General features: G+C 36.6%; 1 protein-coding gene across 4 annotated transcripts in view; it reads right to left on the bottom strand.

The window, feature by feature from the left end:
* Window positions 1-27495, bottom strand: part of LOC117402388 (1-phosphatidylinositol 4,5-bisphosphate phosphodiesterase beta-4) — a 163326-nt gene that overhangs the window by 71871 nt on the left and 63960 nt on the right. For all 4 annotated transcript variants that reach the window (XM_059024262.1, XM_059024260.1, XM_059024261.1 and 1 more), the window contains exon 4: window positions 6929-7026. In XM_059024262.1, coding sequence (XP_058880245.1) covers window positions 6929-7012 — 84 coding nt within the window. In that variant the 5' untranslated portion in view covers window positions 7013-7026. The remainder of the gene's footprint in view (window positions 1-6928; window positions 7027-27495) is intronic.

A 27495-nucleotide genomic window follows, 5' to 3' on the forward strand; every position in this document is an offset into this window, starting at 1 on the left:
AAACAGGAGGTAGGGCTTTTTCTTGTAGAGCTCCTAAATTATGGAATGCTCTGCCTTCGTTTGTCAGGGCAGCTGGGACTGTTACAGTTTTCAAGTCAAGACTAAAAACGTGGTTTTATAAAATGGCTTTCTTATCTTGGCGGGTTTTAATGTAACTTTCAAATTGCTGCTTTTGTATTATTATGTGTATACTGTTATTTAACCCTTTTCAGCCGACGAGCTCTAATTTCATTAAAAAATTCATGATGACAAAAAGGTAATTTCTCAGCCGTCCAACTAGCTATTTTGTTTTTTTGTGTTTGGGCCATTGCCATGACCATGAGCCGTGCCATTATACAATTGGTTTAAGGCTAGGATGGGTGTGGCATATATTATTTTGAGTTTGAAGCTGAGGCTCACTGCCAGCGCCATTACGACTGAGTGGACAGCGGACTCGAAGTTCTTTATCTACAATTCTACAATTCCAGGACTGATAATCAGTACATAATCGAAAAGGTAAATACTTAAAATAATTAGTCGTATTGTTTTCTTCGTTATTTTGTTTTTAAAACTTTATATTTGTTGGGTTTAAAAAAAAATCGCAGCGTCATGTCTGTCTGTGTGTGTGTTTGTTTGCTTGCTTGCTTGCTTGCTAGGCAGAGCTAACTTTGTAAGTTTCAAACAAGAGTAACTACTGTACTAGCATATAACAAAATATATATATATATATATATATATATATATATATATATATATATATATATATATATATTTAAGTTAGTTTCATTTCTGTTTGTGTTCATTTTAGTTTCTTTTCCCCCTTTTTTTAAGTTGTTTCTCCTCAGGAGAAAATAGACATTCTACGTGTGATGCAAAACTACATCAGCAGTACATGTTGAATATTCTTTCGATATGTTTTGTTTGTTGTTTGTTTTTTTTAGGACGTATCATTCTTCTTAGCTGTAACGTTAGTCAATATTATTATTTTTTAGCTGTTTTAATTTATTTAAACTTTCGGTAATTATTTTGTATTTTATTAGGGTGTATTTCTTTACTTTGTATATATGTGTGTAAAGAAGAGAGAGGCATGACTTAGCTGTAAGTTAGTTATTATTATTTAGCCATGTACTTTATCATGATTTACTTTATTTGTGTATTATTTAGCCATGAATATTTTATTTTGTTTGTGCAAAGAACAGTGAGTCATCTATTTAGTTGTAATTATTATTAATCAGCCATGTATTTTATTATTAGTTTGTTTTGAAAATAAACATCTTAAACCTTAATTTTGTCTAATTTTACCTTGTAATTTGCATATGTTTAAATAAATAAAATGTTGTGTGTTGTTGTTTCTTCATTTTTATACTTAAATATAGTTGTATCTCAAATGGGCTAATAATGATTTCAAAAAGTTTTTGGCAAGTCTTAGGCTTGGCTGGCATTTGCCATTTCACAGGTTGATTTTTTTTTCTAAAATTCCATACATTATAAAACCGTATCAAGCTCTGCAACTGTTCAAGATATTTCAATTCTGATTTCAGATTTGAAATCCTTGAGACATTGTGAAGCTACAATATCCCCTAAGTTTTTTTCTATGAAACTTGGAAAGTGGTTGAAATTGGCCGTTTTTAAAATGGTTTTATTAATATTTCATATTTGCCATTTCCTGGGTTGATATTTGTGAAATATGTGGGCACGGGTGTGTCACAAAGTAGTTCACTGTTCAGACTGTGCCTGGACTCAATTGAATGATTGATTAGCAATTGAGTCCCGGCACATCTGCATAAAAAGAGGCACGAATCACTCACACAAGGCTGGTTTGTTCAGAGGCGGAACGTAAGGTAAACAGAACTAGAGAACAACCATAACAATTGCTACTCGTGCTGGCTTTGAAACCAGCACGGTACTTGTTTTGTTCCGTGTCTGTTTGTCTGTCTGTTTGGCCACCGTTCTGTTTTGTTTTGAGTGTTCTGTTTGTTCAACCTTTTTATTTTGTTTGTTTATTTACAATAAACTTACACAACAGAGCTTCACTCACCCCAGTACTGTGTCTGTCTACTTTCTGGTCCATATGGTGTGATACAGCGCATCCACAAACTCAGGCCTGGAGAAGTACTGTGGGTGAATTTTGGAAAGAACATTTTTTTGTTTGTGTGTGGTTTTGAGAGTGGAGAAGATGGACCAGGGAATGGACATCTGCCTCATCTGCCTGAAAGGGGAGGCGTAGTGCTTTACCATCGGGGAAGTCAGGCATGTATCACCAGACTACAACACCCCACACCAGGGGGTGGAAGTGTTTGGACTCTGGATTAGCAATCATTCAACTGAGTCCAAGCACTTGATTAGCGAGTCCAGGCACCCCAGTACTGTCTACTTCACTGCAAAGCCTATCCGTGATGGTGACCGAAAACTAAGATTTTTTTATACACTGTAGCCTGAGACTGGGGAGAACAATTAAACATTTATTTATAACAATAAAACACTGTGGTTCATGGTGTTCTAAAGTAATGCTAGGTCCCTACTTCTGAGCTAGAGAACATTCACAACACAACAGTCACCATATGGATTTAATGTTCTAAGTTTGTGTGTATGTCTGTGTGTTTGTGTGTGTGTGTGAGAGAGTGTCTGCAAACTCTGCAAATATATTCCCATGGAATAACATTTTATTCTTCATTAGCTTCACTGTAGGGATCATTTTAATGTGCACTGAAATGGAAGAGTATGACTGGGAGCCATGCTTAAATGCTTTGGATGAAATTTAATTAAAATGACAATCTACTGCCAGAAAAGACTCAAAAGATCTCAGATTTGAAGAGTAAACACAACTATTAACATATCTATGATACTGAAGAAAAGGTTCCCCATGGGACTCTACCACCTCCAAATTAACATATATATATATATATATATATATATATATATATATATATATAGGTATACAAAAATACATGGATGAAGGCTATATTTGCATCCTGAGCCATTCGAAAAAAAGGCATAATACCACAGTAGTGACGTCAAAATTCTTTCTACAATGGAAATCAAATATTGTTCGGAAAGTTCTTCCCAACACTGTTGCAGAAGTTCCCACAAATGTGTTGCACTTGTAGGTTGCTTTGCTATCACCCTTCTGTCCAGTTCATCCCAAACCAGCTCGATGGGGTTTAAGTCTGGAGACTGTGCTGGCCATTCCATGATTTGAAGCCTACCGTCTTGTTCTTTTCTTCTAAGGTAGTTCTGACATAGCCTGGAGGTATGTTTTGGGTCATTATCTTGCTGTAGGATGAACCCCTGACCAACTAGGCGTATACCAGAGGGTATTGCATGGCGCTGCAAAATGCTGTGGTAGCAGTTTTGGTTCAGGGTGCCACTCACTCTGTGCAAGTCGCCGACTCTGGATCTAGCAAAAGAGCCCCAGACCATCACGCTTCCTCCTCCATGTTTGACAGTTGGTGTCACACACCGAGGAACCATCCTTTCGCCTACTCGACGGCGTACAAAAACCCTGCGTGATGAACCGAAGATTTCAAATTTTGATTCATCGGTCCATAAGACCTTCTTCCAGTCTTCAGTAGTCCACTGGCGGTGCCTCATGGCCCAGGCAAGCCTCTTTTTCTTATTTTGCCATCTTAGCAATGGCTTTCTTACTGCCACTCGACCTGTCAAACCTGCAGCTCAAAGTCTTCTCTTCACAGTTGAAACTGAGACTTGCTTACTTCGACCAGTGTTAAGCTGTGCTTGAAACTGTTGTCCTGTGAGCCGCCTATCACGCAAGCTGTTGACTCTCAGAAACTTGTCTTCTGATTCTGTTGTGGCTTTGGGTCTGCCAGACCTCTTCCTGTCAGAATTTCCTCCAGTTTCAAAGTGCCTTTTGATGGTGTAGGAAACTGTACTCACTGAAACCTTGGCTTTCTTTGCAATTTCTCTAAAGGAAAGACCTCCACTTTTAAGGGTTATAATGGTCTGTCTGTCTTCCTTTGTTAATTGCCTTTTTCTCGCCATTATGAGAGCAATATACTACATCCTGCAGTACAATACTGTCCAAATAATGCTTAAGAGGGTGTAGTAACACAGTCTGTTCCAACACTGCTTTTATACAGACAGAGGGTTTGTAAGTAATCAACAAATGTTGGGACACCTGTAGGAATTGTTAGCATCAACTTTCAAGGCTTAATTTACTTCCATTGCTGCAGAACAGCTGTAAGTTGTTAACCCATTACTTGTTCCCTGAAAAAGGCCTTTTTGTATAACTCTGAAATGTACATTATTTTTCAGTTTTTGGTAACCTAAACTTTTTTTTTTAACCTCTGGCAGTTTACTGCTTACCTTTGTACCATTTCAGGTTATTCACTGGACTTGAATTAAAACTGGAAAAATGGGGGTGTTCTAAAACTTTTGACCGGTAGTGTATATACAGACGTGCTCAAATTTGTTGGTACCCTTACAGCTCATTGAAATAATGCTTCATTCCTCTTGAAAAGTGATGAAATTAAATGCTATTTTATCATGTATACTTGCATGCCTTTGGTATGTCATAGAATAAAGCAAAGAAGCTGTGAAAAGAGATGAATTATTGTTTATTCTACAAAGACATTCTAAAATGGCCTGGACACATTTGTTGGTACCCCTTAGAAAAGATAATAAATAATTGGATTATAGTGATATTTCAAACTAATTTGTTTCTTTAATTAGTATCACACATGTCTCCAATCTTGTAATCAGTCATTCAGCCTATTTAAATGGAGAAAAGTAGTCACTGTGCTGTTTGGTATCATTGTGTGCACCACACTGAACATGGACCAGAGAAAGCAAAGGAGAGAGTTGTCTGAGGAGATCAGAAAGAAAATAATAGACAAGCATGGTAAAGGTAAAGGCTACAAGACCATCTCCAAGCAGCTTGATGTTCCAGTGACAACAGTTGCAAATATTATTAAGAAGTTTAAGGTCCATGGAACTGTAGCCAACCTCCCTGGGCGCAGCCTCAAGAGGAAAATCGACCCCAGATTGAACAGAAGGATAGTGCCAATGGTAGAAAAAGAACCAAGGATAACTGCCAAAGAGATACAAGCTGAACTCCAAGGTGAAGGTATGTCAGTTTCTGATCACACCATCCGTCGCTTTTTGAGTGAAAGTGGGCTCCATGGAAGAAGACCCAGGAGGACTCCACTTTTGAAAGAAAAACATAAAAAAGCCAGACTGGAATTTGCTAAAATGCATATTGACAAGCCACAATCCTTCTGGGAGAATGTCCTTTGGACAGATGAGTCAAAACTGGAGCTTTTTGGCAAGTCACATCAGCTCTATGTTCACAGACGAAAAAATGAAGCTTTCAAAGAAAAGAACACCATACCTACAGTGAAACATGGAGGAGGCTCGGTTATGTTTTGGGGCTGCTTTGCTGCGCCTGGCACAGGGTGCCTTGAATCTGTGCAGGGCACAATGAAATCTCAAGACTATCAAGGCATTCTGGAGCGAAACGTACTGCCCAGTGTCAGAAAGCTCTGTCTCAGTCGCAGGTCATGGGTCCTCCAACAGGATAATGACCCAAAACACACAGCTAAAAGCACCCAAGAATGGATAAGAACAAAACATTGGACTATTCTGAAGTGGCCTTCTATGAGTCCTGATCTGAATCCTATCGAACATCTATGGAAAGAGCTGAAACTTGCAGTCTGGAGAAGGCACCCATCAAACCTGAGACAGCTGGAGCAGTTTGCTCAGGAAGAGTGGGCCAAACTACCTGTTAACAGGTGCAGAAGTCTCATTGAGAGCTACAGAAAACGTTTGATTGCAGTGATTGCCTCTAAAGGTTGTGCAACAAAATATTAGGTTAGCGGTCCCATCATTTTTGTCCATGCCATTTTCATTTGTTTTCTTATTTACAATATTATGTTGAATCAAAAATCAAAAGCAAAGTCTGATTTCTATTAAATATGGAATAAGCAATGGTGGATGCCAATTACTTTTGTCAGTTTCAAGTTATTTCAGAGAAAATTGTGCATCATTCGTTTTTTGTGGAGAGGTACCAACAAATTTGAGCACGTCTGTATATATATATATATATATATATATATGGAGAGAGGATATAATTTAACATTGTACATGTTGGTTTATCTCTTTGCATAATAAGAATGAGCTCCTGCCACCTCGTCACTATATCAGGGGAAATAAATACATTAAAATGTCAAGATAACAAGATAAATGATCTCAGGAGCTTGACATAACATATTTGTAAGTGTTTTTCAATGAGTCATGTACAATATAGATACAGAGTTCATAAAAGCCCTTCACCAACTCCGTAATCGTAATAGCCCTACTGTGAAACAGATCTAGTCATTTACCCCCAATCAGTTAATACAACATTCATTTTACATTTGACTACACGTTGACAGGGAACTTGCTCCTTCCACCTCATCTCTTTGATGAAATGTTAGAATTGGAAAACAATTTTGCGGTGTCACAGAACACCAGTGAAAACAAACACAATTAATGTTATTTTTGTTGTTGTTCCTATTCATTTTACCCTAATTTAGAATGATAAAGTATGTTCCGCTAAGACAGCAATCTCCAAAACAGCTCAGTATAGATGAAGGTCAATCCAATTGCTTCTTTACACCCAGGACATTTACAGTGAATGTCAGCAAGCTACTCTGCCCCAGAAGGACAAAGGTCAGCCCTGCAGGTATTTGTTTTGACCTCACTGAACACCTGGCCAATAAGGACTGCTGTATCTTGGTGCCAGAGCCAATGCGACGCTCCCTATGGAATCCCCAATAAAGATCGTCAACTTTGCTCAACCAGGACACATACCTGTGCTCCACGATGTAATACTTTGCATACCACACAGGGACCCCTAAAAAATGTTACAGCTACTAATATTTGCATAATATAAAACAAATCTGAAGAAGCAGGTTACTTGACAAAATTGTTACTGACAAAATGTGCTTCTTACCTCTTCATATCTGTCGAAAACAGCCCCTTCTTGCATAAAGGATGGTACAGACTTCTGCCAATTAAATGTGTATGCTTTTGCCATGGTTACTCAGAAACCTGAAAAAAAAAATATATATATATATATTATACACTTTAAAAAATATTTAACCAACAAAATACTTTAATTTTTTTTTGGTTTGTTTCAAGCAATTTAACATTTATAGTAGCTGAACTACCTTTAGGGTAACAGTTAACAGTAATAGTTACTCAGTTAACAGTTAACAGTTAACAGTAGTAGTTACAAGCAAGGAGGATAGAACAGCCTTAATAGTATTTAATGTTATGGTTGAAATCACAAACAAATCTGTGTTTCTGTTTTCCTTGTGTTTACCTTGGGATTCAATAACCTTGTTAGAGCTAAAGCGCTTAGCCTTGGTTAGATTTCATGCAAGCAGACCTATACATACTTTATCAGGAAAAAATAAAATGCACTTGGTGAAAGGCCAGCCTTCCATTTGGTTTTACTCCCAGATGGATTTCAGAACAGACATACTGTATATAATCAATATAATCACCCACGACTAGGGTGGAGATAATTGAATCATCCTGAGGAAGACACTTGCTAATTGCAAGGTTTAAGACACAGCTGTTAGTCTGTCAGCTTCTACATCTCATGTGTTTGTTGGTAAATAGTGTAATGAACAAGGTACTCATATCAAGTTGAAAAGCACAGCGGTTAGCCTGCAATAAATCTTCTCTATCTAATAACTGTATAGTCTTTTCATGTATTAATCTTACTGATCTAAGACAGTATTGATACATGGGATCATTATGTTAGCCATATCTAGTTCTGTAAAATTGAATGAGGGCATACCTTTTAAAATGGCCATTTGGTTAAAGATCATGTTAAATATGATGTGTAATGTTTTTAAGGAGTATTACTGTAAATGATCATAACCCTCAAAAGATCAAAACATGAATTTGCAAATGAAAAAAACATAACATAATTCATAATAACCAAGACCAATTTTCATTTTTGACAATAAGCAGCATTTTTAAACTTGTAAACTTTAAACTCTTACTAAAATCAATATTTATTTTCAGAGTAATTAAATTGGAGAATAAGATTTTCAAACTAAATGTATTTAAACAAAAAGGCCTGGTTAGGTGTCAGTATACAGTATAGAGGGCCTCCATCGACATTTGTTAACATTTCAGTACTAGGCATACTGAACATTTAATTCCTCACCAGGTATGTTAAGAGTGTGGGCTATGTCACCTTGAGCCTGACATCATCACTCTCATTATGCCCCATTAAACCTATTAACTTGCACAACCATGTGGTACGTGTTCTCTGATACTCTTGAACTTGTGGTTTCTCCTTGCTTCATGGGGTCTTTGGAATAATGCTATGTTCCTTGCAAATGGTTAAGAATGTGAGAGTTATTGCAAGTATCTGTTTCTTTGTGTGTTTAGCTCCTGAACTTGAAAAATCTTATTTGAACTTTTTAAAGTTATGTTCTCATACCTATACCACAGAGTGCAATTGAGAATAAGTGTACTGTCATGTGTTTCCTAACTTGGCAACTTTTTTAGATACATTATTGGCCATACATATACTATAGAATGATCCTCTTGTTACAATTGGGCTTTACAAACAATAGATTGTCTGGGGGTGTGCAGGACCTGTGTTGCCAAGTTGACTTAATGTAAAGATCTACACAGCAGTGCTTTTATCAGATACACCACTGGGAACCCCCACAGGAAGGGTTTGGGAAATCATTCATGATGGTGTTGAGGCCTGAGGTGACAGTTTGTTTTTACTCTATGCAAATGCCTATGACACGTGGCCATAGTCCTTTCAGTATTCATTCACAGTTTGCTTCTATTATTGAATGAGTTCCTTCTTGAACTATGGTGAAATGATATGATGGACTCATATTTTATATTCGATACAATAACTGGGATAGAAAATGTGAAATGATTATCTAATATATGTAATTCAATTATTTCAATGACACACCATAAAATGAAGACAAAACCATGCCAACTACAGACCAATGGATTTATTTCCATCAAATCACCTTAGCTGCTAATCACTGGTATAATTTATGGCCACATTTTTTCCATTTTACATTTTTCTTGCTATTCCCTTAATCCCTGCAGCTTTTGGTTTGATACTCATTATTAGATCCTGTATACTGCATAGGTGTAGTGTAAAATCCAAATTGCCTAGCGACGAGGCAATTATTTTGCACTGCGGCCTATGTAACACACAAATAGCTGCAGCCTATGTAACAGCACAAATAATGAGCTGCAATCATGATAATGAGGGCCGCAATGAACACCGCCTGGGCATCGGGCTATTTAGCACAGGCTACTCTCACTTGAGGTGAGTTAGGAATACAGAGAGCAGTAGGGGCTGCATGATTTGTGGAGCATGAAAATCAAACCAAACAAAACAATATGTCAAAAGTCCTCTTGACACACAGAAAAGAAGTTTTCTGAGTCCTTAGGGCTGAGGTCAGGATGAAATTGAGTTATTTGGTGTAAAATGTGTTGCATGCACAGAGGCAATTGAAAACAATGGATATAAAAGTAAACATTTATAACAATATACATTAATAAAACGGTGGAACAGTACATGTCCAGCTAGGAATGTGCACAGTGCAGCTCTCCCTATACTTACACTAGACTGAAAGTGGCAGCCTGCGCATGCGTTTAAATACTCATCGATCGCATCGTCATTCGGCTGTGGCTGCCTGAGCTTCTAATACAAGCTTTTCTGTGATTGTGAAATAACTGTAAAAATTAGTACTCATATTTTTGAGATGTAGTTGTATTTGTGAGTTGTACTCATGCATTTGGATACCATTTTTTTTTTTTTTACGAACGTACACATTTATTTTACGATGTGGCCGAGTGGTTGCAATGCCGTCACGGACCAGGAAGGAGCAACACAAAAACAAAGGCAGCAAAGGTAGGTATGGGGAACGAGACGCGTTTGCGCTCGGCTTTTAATAATAAATCAAATGATAAACAAAACACTTACACAAAACAAAAGGGCTCAATGGCCAAAATAAACCAACAAACAAATACTGTGTGGTACAGCGGTAGCAGTTGCTTCGGGTGTATTCTCTCGCTCTATACAGTACTTCTGTCTCTGGCTCAAAGGAAATGCCTCGATTAGCCTGGAGCCGGTTCTTTTAAGCTGTGGCTGGAGCCTTAATTAATTATCAAGAATGTGGCTCCAGCCACATTCTCACAGGTGTTTAAATTAAAAACAAACAATAAAAACACAGCTTTCCCATCGTCATAAATACAAATATAATAATAATAATAATACAAAACATACAAATAATAATACAGGGGCGGGGTGTACCCCATCACATACGACTACACGGAATGCTTTTCAAAGGTACACATTTATTTTACAGGTACAAATCTTTTTTACGAGTCTACAAATGTATTTTACAGGTACAAATTATTTTTTACAAGTCCACAAATTTATTTTACAGTTACACATTTATTTGTTACGGTTATTTCACTCCATAGAAAAGTCTCAGCCAACATCAGTTACGCTACCAGTTATGGTTCTCTATGTTGGAGAAAGTCAATGCTGTCTGTGTTACCAGAAAAGGTGATATTCAGCTATTAGGTTTAGGATGACCTGCGGAGTGAGACAATAGCATCTTACCACCACATCCTCTGGCATCCCAAACAAAGTGACCCTGGGTTTGAATATGCAGGGTCTTCTCCGTCTTGCCCTTCTCCTCTGAAGTTTTTCCTGCCTGTCCTCAACAAGAACCAAGCATCGCCGCATCAGGAAGTGTACCACAGCAGCCACCTTGAGGCCAATGACAGGTCTCTGAAGGTGTTTGCTTTTATACAGCTCTTAATTACTCACTTCTACAATGGTTTGCACCTTGTCAGAGGAGGTGCAAAGTTTTTGGAAGGTCAGCAATTGCCCACGTACAAGGCAAAATCCTTACATCTCATTATAATGTTTGCGCCTGCTTAGTATGCCACATCCCCACCCAATTCCATGGTCTTTTCATCATTTGAATACATTTCAAAATAATTTCAATGGATTAATGATGGCAAAGTACTGATTTGACAGCAGGTGCAGAACAGCAGGTGAAAACCATTCTTTACATACGCCACATTTTTAGTGGCCGCTAAAGTCCCACTTTACAGCCACTAAACATGGTTTGCGCGTGCAAACCGCGGATATTGGCCACAATATGGGTGCTTTGTGGCCGCAAATCACTTTGCACGTATCCTTACATCAGCACTATGGTTTACTGTAGCACACTCTTGCCATTTTTGATTTATTATACAGCACACTAAAAGGTGGTCTTTATGACTAACATAATAGACCAAAGTATTTTGTACTGAAATGTTGCCGGTTGCTGAAGTTTGGTCACGCAGCTTCCTCTTGCAGATGACTGGGGGTATCAATCAGATCCCACCTAAAGGTCACATTACTCCTTGTAATTTGCAGCGCCTGATTTTGATGACAGAGTTAACTCTGATTTTGATGGGAAAAAAACTGGAGCAAACTGCAGTTTTGGTGACATGCAAATAAGCTCTAAATGACTGGATGTATGTTTATGAAAAAAGAAACACTGCAATCACATATGCAAAACAATATTCAATGAATTAAGCATTTCTAAATACTGCATTACCAAATGGTGCTATTCATACACATGGGGAGTAAGATATTTCTAAATGTATGCATTATGTAGTCAGAATGATTAAAAACCAATCAGAGTGCAGCATCTGTGACTGCCTTTTTAATTAGTGATACTATTTTATGTTTTCTTTAGAATGTGTGGATTAATTAATTATCCACCCCTAAAATGGACTTGAATCTAGTAAATTTGATGGTGAAGATGACACTTTATGATGTTATGAAGGCTACACAGATGTAATGATCAAGATAGTTATGATTCAGTTATTTTACATGAAGGGTGATACATACACTTAGTGAACATTTATTAGTTGAGAAAGAACTTGTAAGTTCATGTTATAACATATTGCAACCTGCGTAAACCTACAACACAGCTGTACAGTAGAAGCAGGGGAAAATCCTCATTATCGTGTTTGATAAGAGTGATCAGTAAACCCAGAGCAAAAAGAGTCTGGTCAACTTGGTAGGTTAATGACATGGAAGCGAATCACACACACAGACATACAGACACAACACACACACACACTATGTATAATGTAGGCATTTATTTTATGTCAAATGTCAAAGTGCATATGAGAATGGCAGTGATGAAGCCAATTTGCTTGAAAATATTAGACAGAGACAGTGTAAACTGCGCCTGCTACTGTAGGACTGCTCTTTTTTATGTTAAGCATTTTTGTGTTTTTTTGGGGGGTTTTTTATAATGTGTCAGCCTTGTTAGAAAGTCTGTAACAAAATGGTCCATAAACAAAACTACATATTAAAATAAATTAGTTCTGCACCATTTAAAACTGTGCTGATTTTGCCAGTGCTTGCTAGTCTGATAAATAATTTCAGAGCAAATTAAAGCATTTTCGCTTCGGCTTTACTGTTAAAGTTTTCTCACGTGGCAATACTGTCCTACAATTACTAAATTATACTGTGATCATTCCACTGTTTTATCTGAACCAAAGCTACGTTTTAAAACTGAGAGATAGCAAAATGCTTGTTGTAAAAGTTTACCGGTACCTTCAAATTAAGGGCCATATAAGAATGATAAATACGGAAACTCATTTTTAGAAGGCCTTCTTTGTTGTTCTCCAAGTTGCTGCAGTGACTCTGTAGGTGTTATAACGAGTTACTGTAAATGCAATCCTGTTTTATCAGACATATTTAATTAAATAAACATTTATATGAAACTTTTTGGAATTAAAAGTATAAATGCAGAAATGGGTGGCATTTTTCTTTGTGAACATAATTCAAATCCCCCAGTAGCAAATCTGGCAAATTTAATACCAGCCACAATTTTCCATTATACTGTATATATTAACTTAAAATAAATCTTTCTGCTGACACCTTCAGGCATGTCAGAGTTTGTAGATGGCGCTGTGCATCTGACTGGTGCATTTTAAGCTTGCATACTTTTGGCTGAAGTCCGCTGCCATCTGGTAATGTATGTTGTTTATCAGCTTACTACGTGGTGTGTATGTTAGTAAGTGTTGGTCACAATCAGTAAACTGTAATTTGTAGTGTTAAGTTTGCTGTTATTACGATAGATCAGTGGCTTATTCGTACAAAAAGAAAAAAAAAACACAACAGCAGTGATATACAGAGAAGCCAGAGGTATTTTTTATTATTATTTATTTTATTAACCAGTATATGTACATGTGTGTGTAGGGTCAGGGGGAGGCATCAAGTACCACAGGCAAGAGGAAGGGGGGTGCAGTCCAAAAAGTTTGAGAACCACTGTCCTAGAGGGCAACAGCATTTACTTTGGGTTCGTTGCAATTGAGCTAATGTTTAATCTGCAGCTGGGGACTATCTTGAGCTGCTTAAGTTTGTTGCAATTGGTATTAACTTGCGTACTGGTTTAGTACCGTCCTCCTTACTAACCACGGGATCATCCCCAGTTAGTACGCTCCTTTTATTTTGTTGCAATTTACCCTGTATGTGTTACTAGTCACAACTCAAAACATCATCATCATTCTTATTTTTTAACATTCATATTTCGCTTTATAATTTCAAATTCAAATATTTTACACAATAGTTCTAAGCATAACTGAAAACTACAGGCTTAAAGCAAGCGTGAATTAAATAAAGATAAGAGGGTGGGCTAACTTACAATACAAAAATAAAAAAAGAAACTTGCTTTATACTTTCATTTCAACGAACACAAAAGGCACAGTCAATCAGAATCATGGATGAAAACGAGATAAACAAATCCTCCCCCTCCTGGAAGAACGAAAGGAGACGGTATGGATTGAACCTGCCTGTCGGTGACTTGCTTTGTTAACAAGCATGCGCTACGGCAGCAGCTGTCAAATCACTCACTCATTCGATTGCCTGTGCCTTGAAAGGGCATAGTCTAGAGCCATACTCATTTGTTCTTGTTAGTGACAGTCAATATTTCTAGCTGCCCGTCACAGACCTTTTGCTGCCAGTCAAACTAACATTCGGCTTCAGTCTCTGCCCATCAATTAGCTTTTGAAACCGTCTCTAACGGGTAATGACCAGTTAACAGAAATGCTATGTATGTACACCAGTGCAAATCTGGCACTGCTTCACATAGTAAACTTAGTAAATCAGGTACAAGCAGAGTTGAAAATAGTTTGTCAAAATAAAGTGTTTGGTGTGATGTTATTTATAGAGCACTAGGACATTACTTTCCTGACAGACGTGGGAAATCAATTAATGTGGTCATGCAATGCTCTCAGTGGAATGCAAAGAACACAGGTAGCTTATTGTTGGAGAAAAAAAAACCAAAAGAAAAACAAACAAAGGCTATCCAGCTTTGATCGTTACTCTACATACACACATTATGCAACATTCAGTGCCTGAATGAATCTCTGTTTTAACATACACCGTTCATCAGGCTTTTTAATTCAAAATGGGCATTTAAATGTTAATTGCAAACACTGCAGTTTTCTTGTCTGCTCTAATGTAAACAATACTGATTTTACAATGACATTGTCTTGCTGACCTTACAAATGGTAAGGTACTTTTTCTAAACTATAGAGCAAAATTCATCAAATAGGTGATTAGCTATACAGAAGGTATCTAACCCTAGGATCACATTTTTCCCTTATGGCTGCATTTTAAAAATGACCTAATAACAAAACAGAAATAATATGGCTCCAAATATGCAAGTGTTAAGTAATCCCAGTTAATAAGTAAACTGACTGTCCTGCTGGAACATATGGTCCTGGATATTCCATTTCTTTATGTCTGCCCTCCAGCACTGTATGGAAGGACTGCAGTCGTCTCATACAATATTAGGTATTTTTAGAATTTAAAATGCGCTGCAAGTAGGCTAACCTAAGATAAACTTGCCTTGGAATTACTTTTGTACCCACACTGAAGAATATGTAGGCCTACAGCATATGTATAGAGTGCTCCCCCTTTATAAGGCGTCCCCTTTATACTGCGAAACAGGGTATACGACGGTGCGGTCATGGCTCCCATTTGCCCCGTAATGCCAAGTTTTTATTGTTTTACTCATTAAGATGTATTGCACTGTACATGTTCACTGTGTTACATTATACTTTAATTACATCAATAGCCAGAGCATCTGCAACCCAGTTGGCTAAAAAAAAGAAAAAAAAAAACAGTTGTTAATCTTTGGTAGCTGCCCATAGACTCAGAATTCTACTATTGCAAAATACAGAGAGCATGTTCAGTACTAATTTCCCCTGGCTTTTTACTATCTGATTTAGAATATATATACACATTGTAGTAAAGTAGTAGAGAGATGATCCATTAGTATGGTACTTTTCCACTTTAACTGGAGGCAGAGGACCAGGACTACTTTTACCAGCAGGCACTGTGCCATGAAGCAGGGGAAATCCTGATGGTATTGTCTGTGCTTAGGCTAAGGCCTCATGGTGGAAAGTACTAACTTCTGTGAACCAGAAGGTATTGCTTATATTTTGATTAAGTTTGAGTTGAAAGTGCAAGTGGGGTGTTATATGTTTTGCCACTGGTAAGCAGCCTAGCTGTCTAGTGTTTATTTATAAACTACAACGGTTTAGTTTAGGCTTGGGTACGAGCTAGGTTTTGCTTAGTCTTTAGTTAAATTTTGTGAAAACCCGGCAAATATTAAAATACCCAGGTACTGTCCTGGTTTAAACTATTCCTGGATGGAAATCTAATGTTTTAAGCACAAGAAGACAGTGAATGAGTCTTGACTTAACTGTAAGAGCCCCCTATATACACAAATCTGAGTAATAATGAAGTTGCTTTTGAACAGAAATGGGTAAAGGGTCTGTGAGGATTAATGAGCAATCTAAAGAGCACATGTGTGCTTCACAGTTGCACAGCTTTCTGACAGATGTAATAACTTTAAATCAGAAAGGCAATCACCAAATCACTCCTTTAATATGGAATGTTCTCGTTTGAATACAAAGCCTTGAACATAAACTACTTTTATTGAACAAGGCTATATCACCTGTCGTCATTTAAATAACATATTGCCAGACTATGCAATTTGCTGGCGAGTTTTAAAATAACCTATTCACTTACATTTTGTAAGCCCAAAATAACCTTTTTTAGATTCATTTCCAAACAGAGAGAACTGGATAATTGTAGCCTTTCCCTGCTTCTCTACATATTCACATGTCATTCTATGACAAATTGCTTTTGAAATGGGACCAAAATGAACATGCATCAATATGTCAAATTCCAAAATTAGGACTCACGACTAATGTAGCGTGGCAGGTTCTTTTTATTTTGTTATTTTTTTACTATGTGGTGTATTAGTAGCATTGGAGACTGATCTCCCTCAGAGCAGTACAGTAAGAGCACCCTGTGACACGGTATACTGCATCCTATTTCCCATGTAGGACGGGTGGCACATACATGCTCAGATGTATACCTGTCTTCACAGAGGTGCAGAAAGGTCAGATCTAGGAGGCCTGGTTTTTGTTGTTTACATGGGTACACAGTTTACCTCCATTGTTTTGGTTTTTTTGTTTTGTTTTGTTTTACACAATAATCTGCACAGAATTATTTCGACATTCTTTACGGACATTTTTTATAGACATACTCTATTCATTAATTTTTGAAAGGTGATACATCTACGGTATTTAATGTTACCAAATGAGAAAATCTTAAGAATTATACTTATTGGTTGTATATTTTGTAAACAGGTGTTTTTCTCTTTCAAAACATAGGAGTAAATTACAGACTATAGTAATCACTTTGAAATTATGGCTTCTATTATGCAGTTTTCCCTGAGGATTCATATATTGTGCCACTATTTGCATCACTAAGTGCAAAATACAAAAAGGTGAGATATACTAGTTTTCAGGTGGTAGTAAATATATCTACCCCATCATAGATTCTTAAAAACTATACTGAACCCTGGGCTACAGTATATGGGGTGCTGTACTTTGAATGAGATGCAAAACAAAGATCATATCTACAGTGTGGGCTTTCACTAAACTATTTCTAAGAACTGCAGGCAAATTAATCTGCGTGTCTTGGCTAAATCTCATTACAGAGAGATAGAACTCTGGCCTGAGTATTCCTCCTAACCTGATTCTCTTCAGTTCACCAGGTCACCACTGTAAATAAGACAACGTTGTCAGTCTATCCTGTCTGCTTACTGTACTTAGTATATGATTAATCGATTGCCATTACATAACCTAGTAGAGGAGTCATCATATTTTGTAACCCTAACTTGTCTTTGTTATTGACAACCTACTATCTGGTTCAAAAGACCTTCAGGGTATGTCAAATGTGTTAGGTGACAACCCCAAATCCACAATACTGCTTTAAATATTAGATAGCCAGAAATCTAGAAAAATGTAATTGTTCTATACATGTTCATCTAATTCCAATTAGGAGCGCACACAGGAGATAATGACATTTAAGACACCCTGACTATTTATAGAATCATAGACACGTTTTAAACCAATTGGGATTGGCTGTCATTTCCACATTAGTGTTCCTCACCACTTGACAATTTATAATCCTTTGTGTCTTTTGAACTTCCACATTTCAGAGTGTTGTATTTCCTCAAATGCTAGATGTTTCCTCCGTACAGTAAATGTTGCTGTTGTCTGAGTGACTTTAGGCACACAGTGCTAAAGTAATTATATATATATATATATATATATATATATATATATATATATACTTATAAAACATTTTCTTAAAATGATGCGAAAAAACTTACCCATTCCCCTAATGAATCTGTTACTTTTTGATGCATTATTAACACTGATTTATTAAGTATTAATTTAATTACTGTAGATTAGATATATTGTTTTTTTTAAATCTGAGAAAAAGAGTTAAAATTAAACATTTTATAACACAAATTACAAGTCCATTTTACTAGGCATCTTAATTACCAGAAGTTTATATATGCAACACCCTCATAAAAGTTTACCACTGTATTTTTTTGTGTAGATAGAAGATCTATTTCAGCAATTCGCTTAATATCACATAAATTTATAAAATGCGAAATATAAGCTACAATAGTACTTATCTGAACAAGGCTCTCCGATCAGGTCAGTCTTGAAAGGAAAGATGTCGCTGAGATCTGTGAGCGCAGTCCTTTTTATCCCTCAGAGGCGGGGTCACGACTGTATCACAGGCTCAAAGAGCAGTTTTTCTATATAACTATTCTGTATATTTCGTACTTGAAAGGTAACCTTAGTTATCCCTTATAAAAGTTTACCCCAGTAATTTTGCAGGTAAGGTTTTCCCATGCTTTTACCATTGTTATACTATGCATTAACATAGTTTACCATGGTTTTCCATGTTTTGTAATGGGCTTCACAATGCTTACTTATGCTTTTGCATGCTTTCACCATGTTTAATTACACTTTGCTATAGTTTGACTATGGTAAAATATTAAAAGGATACCACTGCTTTCATAAAACACAGTGCATATTTAATCACAGTTACTGAAGCAATGAACCAATTATTACAAGTAAAAACATGCTCAGTCCAAGGCAGATGAAAAGGCTTCAGTGCTATTTAATGATGGATCACCATAGCAATTTGTATTGAATATTTTAATGAAGGCCTTTTTGAAAAATATACCACCCTAAAGCAGCATATACGGACCACGAAAGAAGGTCTAAATTGCACAGTACAGGTTCTACTAATATCCAGAAATGTGGTGCACAGTGCAGGAGCACTAAGCATTGAGTAATTCCAACTAATGAACATCAGGGGTTGTGTCCTTCACCCTTCACCCTTTGGGTGCCTCAGTAGAGAACTGCTAAAAGGTACGTTGGCACCCTTAACGTTACAGTACAGGTATACTTCATTTATAGCAGACTCTAAGGGACTGTGTAAACCAGTACTTTTTAAAAGAACTACATTATGTTATAATGAGATTTTAAAAAACTTTAATTAAGGTAGAACACAGTAAGACACAAGGGAAACAAAAACAGTAATTCAGTGGTTAGTGGGTTACAATAAGGTAATTATTGCCAAATGTCAGTAACTTCAATTACTAAAGGGAGAATTATTTTCATTGTTTAGTTGTTTTTTTAACCCTTAATTAAAGACAGAAAAAAGTTGACTGTACAAAGCTTATTTGGCAGAAGCTTATTACCACCTACTGTACTGTATTTTTACAGTTCTAACGTCAGTTTTACACGTGGAAAGTTCAGTAATATTAATAATAATGTTACAGTATTACCAGCATATCTGTTTGTTTTTTTAAGACAGATGTATTATCAGTATAAAAGCTGTGAAACTCTGGCGATTTGGAATGAACAAAGAATGAATGCAGTGACAGAAGAGAAAAAGCAAAGCACATGGCATTCTTTGCCTACTGCAACTTGATCCACAAGTCCATACTAACGTTCAAAAATACATATTCTATGTGATTGTCTTCTCTTTTATTTGCTTGTTTACTACCAAAATGTAAGATGCAGTAAGGTACAGTAATTTAAGGTACAGGAACCAAAAATCGCCTGTAGACCTGATTGAAAACAAGAAAGCTGGGTTTTCTGTCGTTGAGGAGGAGAGTGCTGACAAAAATATGACAGAAACTGACATTCTGACAACACCAGATGGGAAGAATTCTCTCAGCTGTGTCACCTTGGCGACCACAACACTGAAATGGACCGCATGCACGCTTGTTTGTTTTGTTTACTGTACTGGTGATCGGGGGACAGTTTGAATGTCAGGTTAATTTGTGGGAGGTGCTCCATGCTTATACCGTCCATGGTGTATTGTGGGTGTATCACGTTAACACAAACGCGCCTGATCTAAGCGGTGACAACTGTACTTGAATAAGTCAAAATGGGATTACATTCTACAAAACTGAAGACCTGTTATTCAAAAGGTTTCTAATGTTGATTTGCAAACCGTTGTAGAAGCTAGTAATTAAGAGTTGTATAAAAGCAGACACCTTCAGAGACCTGCCATTGGCCTCAGGATGGCTGCTGTGGTACACTTCCTGATGTGGCAATGCTTGGCTCTTGTTGAGGACAGGCAGGAAAACCTCTGGAGGAGAAAGGCAAGACCCAGCATATTCAAACCCAGGGTCACTGTTTGGGATGCCGGAGGATACGCTGGTTAGGTGTTATCGTCTCACTCTGCAGGTCATCCTAGACCTAATAGCTGAATTTCACCTTTTCATCACTTGGTTGACTGTCCTCCTGGTAACACAGACAGCATTGACTTTCTCCACTATAGATGTTGGCTGAGGCTTTTCCAAATAACTAAATTTCATGCTAAGTGACCTCAGCCGTAAAGACTTCAGCTCCTCCTCAGAAAACTTTTCTTTTCATTTTTGTACGCCAAGATTGCGGCCCTTCCTCTGACATATTTTTCCTGTTTGGTTTGATTTTCTTGCTCCACAAATCTCATACAGCGCCTATTGCTCTCTGTACTCCTAACTCACCTCACCTTTGGCTGGAAGTGCGGCCGCTAAATAGCCCAATGCACAGGCGGCGCTCATTGTGACCCTCATTATCATGATTTCAGCTCATTATTTGTGAGTGTTGAGTAATTTGCATTGCTCTTAAGCTTACATATTATAAATAATTGCCTGGCCGCTAAGCAACCTGGATTATGCAGCCGCAATTGTTTGCACTACACCTACCCTTACATCAGCCCCAGAGTTTAACCCCAGATATGCTTTACATTAACTTATAGAGTGTCAGAATCATGATTTTTACCCTTTTCCTTCCAGGAACATACTTAAGATGAAGACACCTTTTTTTCTTGCCCACAAGCTGCATAAAAGACAGCAATCAGAGGCCATGTTTTTGGTCACATACTGTGTTTTATAACATTTAGGCAACTCTATATTTTAGGAGCAGGCACTGAGGTAGCGAACGATTCCACTCTTCCGGCCAATCATAAGTGACAATATTGCCTTGAAAAAGCTATTGTTCCTTGTAGCAGTAGTAATTGTTCAATAGAATCCAGATTTAAGTGTAGCTTGAAAAAGGCGGTCAAAAAGCATTGGTGGGTAATGACAATTTAACGAAGCGCGGTCATTAAACTTTAGATTTTGCAATACCAGATGTCTGTTGTGCTCTGGGGTGCACCAACAGAAGAGGAGAACAACTGAGCCAGACAGGAGGGAAAAGTGGATTTCAGCCTTAGCAGGGCAGCAACGTATTGAAGTGAGCACTTCATAAAAGGTTAGTATCAACAATGTATTGGTAGTTAGTTCTAGTCTTACTTCTCATTATTAAGTGTAACACGCTTAATTGTATAACCGATTTTCCAGAAATATTTATATACTTAAATTTTATGGAGATTACACTTAAGTGGGTTGGTGATTCCCAGTTCTTACATAAAATATTACTTTACCATGAATAGAATGCATTATGCCACATTAATTATTTTACTGAACTTCAGTATGAAATTACAGAACCATCAGTTTATAACATATTTAAATGCACAATAATGAAAACTGCATTCATCTACATGTAATTTTAGGCTACTTGAAAACTCAACAGAAATTGTTCTGCACGTACCTTAACATATTGTTAATGCTGTGCTCATTTTTGCACAGCACAGAGTACAGACTCTTAACTTAACCATTTAGCTGTCACTCGCTGAAGTTGATTTTACAGGAACAAAAAATCTACAGATTCCAGTTTCTGACGCGTCTTAGAACAAAAGTTTTTTTTTTTTTTTTAAATCCCCATACAAAGTTATGATACTCTAATCTATACCAAAAATGTCACATACATTGTTTAAATTGTCTATTTAACAAACATAGAAATATTGTATACTATTTGTATTAGTACCATATTTTTAAACAAACTATTGAAAATTAATGTTTTCTTTATTGGTAACATGTAAGTAAAGTTTTTTTTTTAAATAAAAAAAAAATAAACTAGTTTATCACTGTCTTTCAGGGTAGTAAAAAGCACCGGGGGTGCACAGTAGGGGTCACAAATTTCAAGTATCTGGCACTTATCATTCCATTGTTCTAATTCCTGTGACTGGAGGCGAGAAGTGTGCTCTGTGGTTGCAAATACATTACATTTTAGTGCAGAAGATATTGTTTTTGCATTAGCTGCCATGGTTGTTTTGACCGCCAGTATGGCAGTGTAGCCTGCTTAGGTCACGTGACTGCAACACCTCAATTGGCATTATGACAAAACATGATGGATTTCTAAAATGTAGTGCATGGAGGCAACGAGGACCAACTACCATCTCTCCATGTACTGCACATTGTGATTGAACGCAGGGAGCTGCAGTTTATTTATTGTTTCAAAGCTTTTTTCAGTGCTTTGGCTTTTCAGTGCCATACCACATCATGGATCGTTATGCTGTGTTACCTGTTTAACAATGTTAGCAATAATCCTTACACTATCAGTGCACTAGAGCAGACATTTTGAAAAGAGCTTTGAAATAGGCCACTAATAGCAGAACCAAACACAAAGCTTGTCACAATACATTCTGGTTCCTTGTTGAGAACTGCCAAAGATCCTGTTGCTAAATTATTTTAAGACATACAAGTCTAACTTGTTTCAGATTACAAGCAAGGTTTATTCCACCCAGAGTTCACACCTGATTACTTGATTATGTTGCATGCCCAAAAATGGTCAAAAAATGCAATAAGCTTGACAATTGTCTAAGCTCTGTTAGTTACGAAAGGTTAACCAATAAATTCAAGCTTCAGTCTTTATTATTCCATCTGTCTTATCTTGACTGGTGTTTCTTCACATCACTATAAAAACTGTTACAAAGAGTTTATATCTGGAAATGTTATTGTAATAACTAATAACAGTAAAGAACGCCTTGTTTCATTATAGTTCTTTCACTGAAGTGCATCACGCAGTTAAAGATTTATTATTATCCCAGAAAAAATACAGAAACATCCAACTACCCAAATAAGTACCTATAATGAGCATTTAGGAAATTATGACATCCAATCCCTTGACCTTGCCTGCTAATTTATCCTCATAATAAGTCACAACATATTTTCCAGTCAAGCAAAAATCAAACAGTACCATATAACGAATGGGTTTCAGCAACCAAGTTGGGGGAGAGTTTAAAACTGACAGGCAAAATGGTTTAGAAAACAATGGTGTATAATAGAAAAAAGGCTATGAAAACAGATTTCATCTTAGCTTGAATTAATGCTAGTTTGCCTTTTAAACATTTACGCTGCCACAGTTAATAAACAGATAAGTATAATTAATTATACTGAAATAAAGATGTTCTTATATTAATGTAAACAGGTGGTAATAAGGGAGTAGTTTTATATCGGCCAAATGCAGAACTATCCCTTTAAGGCACTGAGTTATAAGGGGTTGCACTAGAACCGGTTAGGCAGAGTGCGAACATCTCTGGATGGAGAGAGAGCTGCATTATGAAGCACCTGTTACGCAGTTTGACTGGAACCCTGAAAAAAAATGAAATAGTGTGTGTGTATACTTTCACATAATATAACAATGATTCTGTTATTGTTGGTTAAGTAAAATACTGTGTTTTGTATTAAGTATAATACTACTTAATACAAGTACACGCATGGAAGCGGCAGGCCCCTGATGATAATGTGTATCTGTTTCTTACAGAGGCCGCCACCACCCTCTTGCTCTGAATAAGATTATTCAAATCTTTCCCTTGTAGACCCATTCTTCAACCCTTCTTTCCTACCTATATTTTGGTGAATAAATCGAGACCCTTAAAAAGAACCCAGATCCCTATGTGAGTGGTGCTTAACGAAGGAACGACAGCTCTGTTAGTGGGGGGTTACATTAATACAGTACAGAGCTAGGTAATTACATGCGCCCGCATCCCTGTCAGTTATCAGTTGTTTTTAGAATTGTGACAAGTGACAAGTTTTTTCGGGTGTAGTTGGTGCATTTTTCCCTATTTGTTTTAAAAGTATTCAAAACTTGACCAAAGTATTCCAGTAGTAATGTATTTAGAATACTCGACTCCTCGAATACTCTGACTCACCCCTAATTTTATATTTAACTTATTAATCAATTTCTTGTTTATAACCTTTTGAAATTCATAAAATGCTTTCCCTTACAGCTGCATTAAAACATGCTGAATACAACCATGTTTTGATTCTGAAATAAACATACTGTCAATATCAATTAGCAAGTTACAGAATACCATAAAGGCAATGCAAAATGGATATATTATTAACAACAAAGCAAATACCCAAATATTAAAAAGAAAACAAAACAAAAACCTTATGAATCATCCCTGCATTAGACAACTGGCATGGTTCTATTCTGTATTTGACAGTTAATTTTTTTTTTCCTAATTGAAAAACAGGCTGACCTTTCTTTACATACAGCACACAGATGTTGCTCCTCTCTGACATCATGCATCTCTATAGTAACATTTTTTAGCGTGGCTGCTGGTCTCTACTAGGCAGTCATGCTGCATCAAGCCAAAGAAGAGCAGGGAAACCTTATATTGCGCATTTTTTATCTGCACTTTACTGCAGTCAGTACTGTACACTTAGTCGACCAGGCTGTCAGCTTATTTAGAAGGCAGCATGCCCTGTGGGTATTTTCTCCCCAAACATTAGCAATTAAATTGATAATGAAAAAACAAAAACAAGCAGAAGGACTAGTTAATATATAAGCAGCCACGTAGCTCTCTAAAGTCATTAATGAAGTTGTATCATGTTTAACATACACTGCTGTACTTATTTTTCTGCGTCTCCTAAAATAATGCTTCTCTTAAAATCAAATTAAAATTTGTGCAAATTAAAATTGTTACAAAAAAAATTTGTGTAAAAAGGATCCACACATCTATTTAAAAAATATAACCGGCCATAAAGCAACATTTGTCTTGTCCTTGTCAAATCTATTAAGAAATGGAGTTCATTACACTTGTACAATGTGAATTTAAATGAATGCACCGTCATGCTCTATTCTATGTGGACTGAATTAGATGATGGAATGAATATTTTAAAGGAACTGTCATAGATTGTTTTGGAATACCATTTATACAACCATGTAAGCTTTACTCTACCAGTGTGGCCAGTGGATTCCACCATTTGTACCCTTACCATGGCCAACACGATTGCTGCAGGAAGGTATGTTAACAAATATGGTCTATAGCTCAGTCACCAAGTTACACACAAAAAATAAACTGCTGTACTGAATAACTGAAACATTTTCTGACAAAATTACCTCATATACGGTAAACGCCAGGTTATAAAACATGCTCACAGGAACCAAATTAATTAAAATTAATAAAAGAAAATGTATGGGTAAGTGCACTAGTAGGAAAAAATGTAACACAAGACCCAACAATTAATTATTAATAAGGTACAGTTCATCAATACAAAGACCCTCTGTGATTCTGCAAGGCTGAAGACCTACATTATTTCTTTAGTAGGGCATTCTGTGTGTATATGTATATATAATCCACTAAAGAGTTGATCGCAGATTATTTTTTTTACAATTTAATCTTGCAGAATTTTATTTTTTTATATAAAATAAAATCAACCAATGGAAGCAGAGGCAGGACATAATTGGGAGTTTAGCCAATGGGAAAGTCAAAGATCTGCCCTGGTTTTGCAGCTGTCCAGTCATTTATGAGCAGAAGCGGGACATAAATATGCTAGGGTATGAATTTCACGTGACATTGCTAATTATATTGAGGTCTTCAAAGTAATATTTCAAATTGCTTTTTATAAATTAAAAAAAAAATGTCACCAGACAACAGAGACATCCTAGTCAATTTGGTTACAAATCAATGTTCAAAAATAACATTCTCAGAAAAAATGGAGGTATACACCACAAATACCCAAACTGACACAGGAAGGGAAGGGAAGGAATATACTCGCCACTTCCAAAATTCAAATTAACAAAGGTACCTCTTGCTAATTGATATTTACATAAGTCAAAATGTTTGTGAGTTCCTAGTTTTACCCCAGAATGTGTAAACGAGTGTTTAAAGTCAATCCTCCATTCCTTGGCTGTTAACAGCAATAAAATTGTTACTGTATTTTATATATATATATATATATATATATATATATATATATATATATATATATATATATATATATATATATATAATAGAACAAAGAATAACTAGGGGAGGCATGACTGAAGTCTTTAAAATATTAAAAGGAGTTGACACAGATAACCCAAAACAATACTTTAAGTGCACTTTAGAAACCAGGACCAAAGGGACACAGTTTGAAATTAGGTGGAGATAGACTTTGGACACAGGGATGGAGACACTTCACAGAGAGTGGTGAGGCTATAGAATGGGCTACATAGTCATGTTGTTGAGGCAGAATCACTTGGACCTTTTAAGACTCAAATTGACAAACTTCTGAGATCAATCAGTAAGGACTAGTTGATGTCTGTGTCTCAGTAGTCCTCTGGGCGAGTACTTAAAACAAATGTACACATATACTCAAGTTCAGTCTTGCGTTAAAAAATGCAGGGAAGTCAATTTTCTAATGGGGTGTAGCAGTGATGAATAAGCATTCACAAATAATGCTTAGAAAACACTCGGAACTGAAACCTCCCTTCATCTCCATTGCAAAGCCAACCCCACTTAATGGCATTTTACATTTGTGTTCTCTCTCTGCGCTGGATGCAAAGTTTATCGTTTGAATTTACTGAAACACTTTGCATCTTTCGAAGTAAGTGTAAAGTCATTTTACAAAAATGTGGAGATTTATACTGGGTTACGACCCTGACTGAAGTTGCCATTAGCAAAGGGGGCCGGTTGTACTAACAAGGTTAAACGTTTTACTAAACATCTAAAAACTAAACAAACAATTACCATAATGAACAATATCGTAGTACGTTGCTTAAAACATAAAAACACAATATATTCATAATAAAGTTGAGTTCTTATCTATAAACTGTAACACGTTTAAAGCTTGGGACTCTGTAGCTTGGTGTTGTTTACATTTTCGTCGGCATATTTTAAGTGATTGGAAGCTGAAATTACTTTTTTAAAACACACTTTTCTTATACCAATACAGTACTGCTGAGAGGTAATCAGTTTGTTTGAAAAACAGGCTTTAATCACTGATAATAGGTGCACAGGCGGTGATTCCGTGAGTGCTCCGGGGCTCAAGCACCAATGGGGAAAAATAAGGTCCTGCATCGTGCAAATAAATCACCTGTTCTGTCATATTATAGTGTGGATGCTTCACAAGCAGAACTGTTATTGCAGCATTTAAAAAATATAAAATCAATTTATACAAAGTCTCCCAGCTTTCTTGAGAATGTCTGTGCTCTCCTTGTTTTTCTTTTGTATTTGTTATGCTTTCATTAGTACCTAAACCTAGTATATACACCATCCGTCAGTTCTGGCAGACTGCTGTACTTTCTGAAGCGGTAGGCATGACCTACATTCAATTAACTGATTTCCCTGAATCAATAGGAATCAAGTTTGAACCTATGAGTAATTATTTGAAATTGTATCCAAATCTGTACTATTTCTAATTTGAGAAAGGGGATAACAGAAGCTGCAACTATTTT

The sequence above is a fragment of the Acipenser ruthenus genome, chromosome 5 (assembly GCF_902713425.1).
Source record: "Acipenser ruthenus chromosome 5, fAciRut3.2 maternal haplotype, whole genome shotgun sequence".
NCBI lineage: Eukaryota > Metazoa > Chordata > Actinopteri > Acipenseriformes > Acipenseridae > Acipenser > Acipenser ruthenus.